Source organism: Cryptomeria japonica, chromosome 4 (assembly GCF_030272615.1).
Source record: "Cryptomeria japonica chromosome 4, Sugi_1.0, whole genome shotgun sequence".
Classification (NCBI taxonomy): Eukaryota; Viridiplantae; Streptophyta; class Pinopsida; order Cupressales; family Cupressaceae; genus Cryptomeria; species Cryptomeria japonica.
In genome coordinates this window covers 499,331,351-499,337,540 of record NC_081408.1, presented here as the reverse complement: position 1 = coordinate 499,337,540, position 6,190 = coordinate 499,331,351, and the positions used below count along the sequence as shown (strand labels likewise).

At 34.5% G+C, this 6,190-nt stretch overlaps 1 protein-coding gene across 1 annotated transcript; it reads right to left on the bottom strand.

Annotated features, from left to right (window-relative positions):
- Positions 1-1,241: 1,241 nt before the first annotated feature.
- LOC131060423 (glucan endo-1,3-beta-glucosidase) lies at positions 1,242-2,545 on the bottom strand. Its single transcript, XM_057993659.2, has 2 exons — positions 2,422-2,545; positions 1,242-2,320 (listed from the first exon to the last, which is right to left on the bottom strand). The coding sequence occupies exons 1-2, from the start codon at positions 2,432-2,434 to the stop codon at positions 1,365-1,367; spliced, it is 969 nt and encodes a 322-aa protein (XP_057849642.2). The 5' UTR covers positions 2,435-2,545; the 3' UTR covers positions 1,242-1,364.
- Positions 2,546-6,190: the final 3,645 nt, after the last annotated feature.

The following is a 6,190-nucleotide window of genomic DNA, read 5'->3' as shown; positions in this document are numbered from 1 at the left end:
GTAGTGGTTGGAAATAGTCTTTTTGTTTCACTTTCAACAGTGATGATTTAATTTGAAATTCTGAATAGTCCTGGATGTCATTGCGGGGCCCTGTTCTAGAAACCATTTCTAAGGCGACTTTGCCATTAAATGAACGGATAATGTAAAATTCCTCAACCTTGAGCTTGACCTACTGATCTTGAGTTTTCTTAATTAAGAATTCGTATATAAATAATTGCTGCGAAGTGTTGAAAACGAATCGTAATCAAAAGTTGTATCAATGACGTTTAATGATAAATGAATATTTTTATTTTGCGAAGGATATCATTTATTTAACATTTAAAAAAATTAAAGATACGTCACACTTTTAATATTGCCCACTTCTTCGTCAATGTTATCTGAAATTTAATCTGAATGATGGGTATATATCTGTCTTCTTATCAAGGAAATGGCTGTTGAGGATTACAACATATCCTTAATCAAACGTAATCCTTTACATATATACATGCATCTACGATTTGAATCAAGCCTTGACTATAAAAGCAAATATTGTATTAGGCTCCAACAAACATGACACATTCACAAAATAAAATACTTATTTGACCGTTTCTTCTGGAGTGAATTAATAGGATCCGTCTGCCCTTTGTTGGGGGACTTCTCCATATTTTAAACAAGAATAACTCTTATTCAAAATTATACTACGTACAATCTTATCGTCTAAATGTTCCATGAAGAATTGTAATCAACAATTTTACATTACGCATTTTTTTAGTTTAATTCAGTTCAAGTGGGGAGAATCCGAGTAAGTGTTCCAAATTATGGATTTGGTGGAGCTACAACTTGCACAAATTACTGGTTGATATTGCAGTGGGTTTCCATGAATCTTCCAAATTCCACTTTGGGATCATATTCATTTCACTATAATGATGCTTGGTCTTATGGCAAAAGCTTTGCTCTGATGAACTGTAATGTGATCCTTTTCTGTCCGTCTTCTCTATTCTGGTCATATTAGGCTTTGCTTAATAGGGACAATCCCAATAGTCTCCGTCTCAGAAATTGCATATAACAGCTAACAGCGGGATGACTCACCCTAGAATTGCACATGCTAAGACCTCCTCAAAGATGACACCGAATAGCAAGAAGAACGGATTTATCCTTTGAAACACTTAATTTATAATAACGGACTCATGATTAAACAATTCTATTATACTCCATAATTATGAATGGAAAGAGAGCAATAAAACACAATATTTCGAGAGAAGAAATGCGATACACCTCATTTATTTAGTAGTAGCTGGTAATCATTCACAAGTCAAAGGCGTAAAATGCCTTGTGTATTATTATTATTATTGATCACAAATAGAAAAAAATAAGGGACGTCCCGACTAGGGAGTGAAGTTGACGGGGTAAACGGAATTCTTATCGGGATAAAAGAGCCCAAAATGGCGCTCGATCTCTGGTCCGTCCTTCATATTCTCGTTGAACATGGCGAAAATGTAAGTGTCGATGGACCTCCCTGGTCTCCGAGGAGTTCCCTCGTTGGACAAAACGTGCCTCACCAGGTTGTCACTGTACGCCCTCGCGTTCTCCACGCTGGCCGCCCCATCATCTCCCGCAGACGGCCATCCGCTCTCTGTAATGACCACTTCTATCCCTCCATGCCCCTCTCTCTCACACGCAGCTATCAGAGAATCCACCATGGCGTCAAACAGGCTCCAGTATTGACGGCCTCCGTCGTTGACGACCGGGCTGGATGACTTGAAGAGCGCATAGTCTAACGATATCTGGGCCTTGTTCCCCACATAGCTGAAATATGGGTACACATTGGCCAAAAGCGGACCCCCGTTCTCTGCCAAGAAGCCCAGCAGAGGGCGCAGCGTGTTCTTCAGATCGTTGCGGAACTCTCCCCCTGATGGCGGAAAAGAACTCCCCAGCACAGATGAGGCGTGCGTGGTGGACACCTTTATGTTATCCTGCAGATTGGCGGCGCGGACTGCTGTCTGAATATTTTGCATTGCAGGGACGAGAAACGAGACAAATCTCTCGTTTCCGTAATGCAACACTTCGTTTCCTACCGAAATGTATTTGATGTTGGTCGCCGGGTAGAAAGCGCGAACGTTGTCATTGACCCACCCGTTGGCTGCCGCCTGGTCGCTTGCTATTATCTGAAGCTCATCGTTGCCCACACCCACTATTACTTCTATGCCTGTGTTTGCTAGGGCTCTCAGGGCTTCGTGATGTGCTTGGAAAATCCTCACTTTTCCGATGTTGTGTTGCTTCAACATCTCCACCACCTCCCACGGGTTCGGCAGGTTCCCCAACATTCCATAACACACTCCAACTGTAGCGAATTTCAATTCAACATTAGAAAATCACAATCACAAACACAGCCATTATTTCATTATCAATTTAGCAATAATTTCACAATACATAAATGCATACCTCTTGCCGCCATGGATGTATCTTGAAATGGTTGCCTGTAATTCCAACAAACTGACTTCTTTCAAAAGCCAAATTTGAAACCAGAAAAACCTATACTTCTCGATGCTAATGAGTTTGATTGTAGGATACAGTACTTGTGAATGAAAATCAATGGGTACGTATGCGTATTTATAGTATGCAATTGTACTACAATTCAAGCCCGGCGGCCGCCTGCCGGTTAAATCATTGCGGGGCCGTGTGCTACAAGTGTGCAATCTAGATGAGCACACAGTTTGTTTGGTGCTTCTGTAATCATAACAACACGAGTTGCATTAAATGTCATTTATTGGATAATGACGATGCATCTCTTTTAGCTTGATGACTTCACCACATTTTTAGAAGAGGGCACTATATATCTTAAACAAATAGAATTCAAAGGCGACTTTGCCATTTAAAACCTGGAGTTTGCGCTATTAATGCGGATCGGTTTTTGTCTTCTGTATATATAAAAAGAAACTTGGGCAACTTGGAGTATTTTTGGTACAGAATTCGTATATAAAATGATTGATGGGACTTTTGCCAAAACAATAAACCCCGAGAACGTGTGACTACGGAATGGAAAGATTATATTGTCGGGTTCTTCGTCGATGTTCGCTGGCTTTTTCTGAAATTTTAATTCGACTGACGGCGTTTCTCGCAAGTCAATGGCTCTTGAGGATTATAATATATCCTAAATCCAGCTCTACCCTCTGTCTCTCTCTCTATATATATGATTTGAATTTGTCTTCATATGTATAATATTAATATTTTATATTTTTTTTTTTCAGTCTAACTACTTTGTACAGCTGTGAACATGTATATCTCTTATGAAAAAATTATAATAAACAAGGAAAATAACAATGAGAAAAATATAATAACAATTAAATTATATAAAAGATATTGAGAGATTTTTGGAAGGTATATCTTAAATCCAGTTCTATCCTCTCTCTATGTATATATATGGTTTGAATCTGTTGGTATGTATAATATTAATATTTTATATATTTTTTTTGTCTGACTACATTTGTACATTTGTGAACATGTATATCTCTTATAAAAAAATTATACTAAACAACGAGCATAATAATAATCAGAAAAGTATAATAACAGTTAAATTATATAAAAGATATTAAGAGATTTTGGGAAGGTATTTATTTTATTCTATTTGTATATAAAATTAATTAAAAATGTAATTTGAAAAGAATATCTCTTGATTCTTTTACATATATTTATCTAAGTTAGACATGCTATTATAATATTTTTAATGTCAGTAGTGCATTGACTAAACCAAAATGAATGATTAACTATTCAAACAAACCTTCCTTTCTATTGGAGGTTGTCTTATAGATGCATACAGGTTCAAAAAGAATTTGATGATATCCAAACTAAACATTTATTTTGCTGAACCATAGAACTAGTCTAATAAGTCCTCAATTCTTTGAGAGACCAATTGTTCTTTAATGTGATATCTCATTGAGAGATACATAGTAGATATAAAACCTTATTGTGTTTTCTTTCTTTTTTGTAAGAACAATTGAGTTATCATAAAGAGAAGAATTAAGTCTAATGTGTAATGTATCCTTGAGTTCATAGATATATCACTTGATTTCTTCATTATCTAGAAATGAATTATAGTATAGAGAGGTATTAGGGAATGGTAGCTTAGGAATTACATTAATATTATGCCTTACTAGAGTGGGTAATGTTTCCTTTAGTAACAAAGGTATCTCTTATTCTTCAAACATGTAGTTCAAATTTGAGGTCTCTACTACCATTGTTGGAGGAACTATAGTTGAACTAATGATACAAGGATGTTCTTACATTTGGTTTATTAAAAAATTAATTTTGTATTATCATTTTTTATGTTTCCTTTGAGTGCTTTGATAAATAATTAATGTTAATAATCACTAATATATTATAAGTGGGCACCATTTAGATGCTTTTGTGAAAGTTGTGATTGTGGCACATCTTTATCGTTTCACTTGCACTTCCCAACACTTCATCTTGCAACTAAGATCTTGAATTATCATCATGGAAAATTTTTGTATTCCTCATAATTCATTATTCTTTCCACTTTTCTTTATCTTATATTCATTCATTATCTTGTATAAATATCAATAAAGAATTTAAGTGAAACTTTATATTTGCCTAGTGACAACAATTTTATTTACAAGTTTACGTGGTCATAGCATTACTACAAAAATGCTCAAAGGACTTGTAATTAGATTTGGTAATGATAATTTCATTCAGATAGTTGAGGTGGAATAGGTGAAGGTGTCTAATGGATAATTGTTTGAGATGTTTTAAAATGTCACATATTTGTTAACTTGAAGGTACATATAGACATATAGTGGAGCCTACATAGTTATGTTAGCCTTATACTTAAATATTAGTTTTTGGTGGTAGTGATGTGGTAGATTTTCATTGGTTTCTATTTGATGGAAGGAAATTCCATGATCTATTTTAAATCCCTATACACAATCATATAGTGTCTATATCATGAGTTTTATAGGCCTATTGGTTTTATTTGGTGTAAGAACATGTGGAAAAGGTATTAGGAGAAAAATAGCTACATAATGGTTGACGATGTGATGTTAAAAATAAAATATTATGGATCTTTCTTCATTTTCTTGGTTTTTAGTGCAATGATATAACAAAGCTTAATGGCATATAAGTTCCACGTGCTAATGTTTTTATTTATTTAGAGGACCAGAGTATGATATATCTATGCAGTTTAGACATGTACAATAGTTAATAGAAGACTAATATGTGTGATATATCTATGGGGTTTAGACATGTGCACTAGTGAATAGAAGATTGTTATATCTGATACATCTATGAGGTCTAGAGGAGAAAAGTTTAATTATTTTCTCTTACTTCTTAGTGCAATCATGATATATCTATGGAATTAACATGTTTCAAGTTATAATAGTGACACATATCTTCATTGTTTTCCCTATGTAAATTCTCCTCACTTTGTATTATAACTAAGATCTTGAATTGTAATCATGGAAAATTATTATACTATTCATAAGTCCTTAATTTTCCCACTTTGATTTATCTTCTATTCATTTATTGAATTATAGAAATATTTATAAAGAACTAAAGTGAAACTTTATATTTTGGTAATGACTAGTTATCAATCATTGAGATTTTCGTTGCATGTTTAGGTGGCTATAGAATTGCTACATAATGGCTCAAGAGACTCCTAATCAGATTTGGTAGCAATGATTTCATGTAATTGAGGTGGCATAGGAAAACTTGGTCATGGATAATTTCTTTGAGGTGTTTCAAGATTTACATATAGTTATTAGCTTGAAGATAGGTATATACATATATAAATGGGAATCTGTAATTATGTTTTTTATTACAGTAAAAACAAGTTTTGAAGGGACTTGAAACCCTTTACAAAAGGTTGATCACTAAGATAAAACATGCAAAGCATAACAATTAAGAAAAATGCTACCAAAAGAGAAAAAATAGAGAAAAAGACAGCCTAGTACCAACAAGAAACCTACAAAAAACCAAACAGAAGCCAAAGGCAACTAGGCCAAAGTCTTAAGGGTCTAAGTGACTTTTGCCTCCAAATGATTTATGTTCTGAGCCACTTTTTTGAATTCATGGGTCTCCTGCAGGGGTTTTTCAACTTTCCTCTTCAAATTGGCCCGTGTTCTCTTGCTTAGTCCCTCTAACTCATCATTTCCTTTTTCCTTTTCTAAGTCCAACTCCATGACTAAGTTACTTTGATACC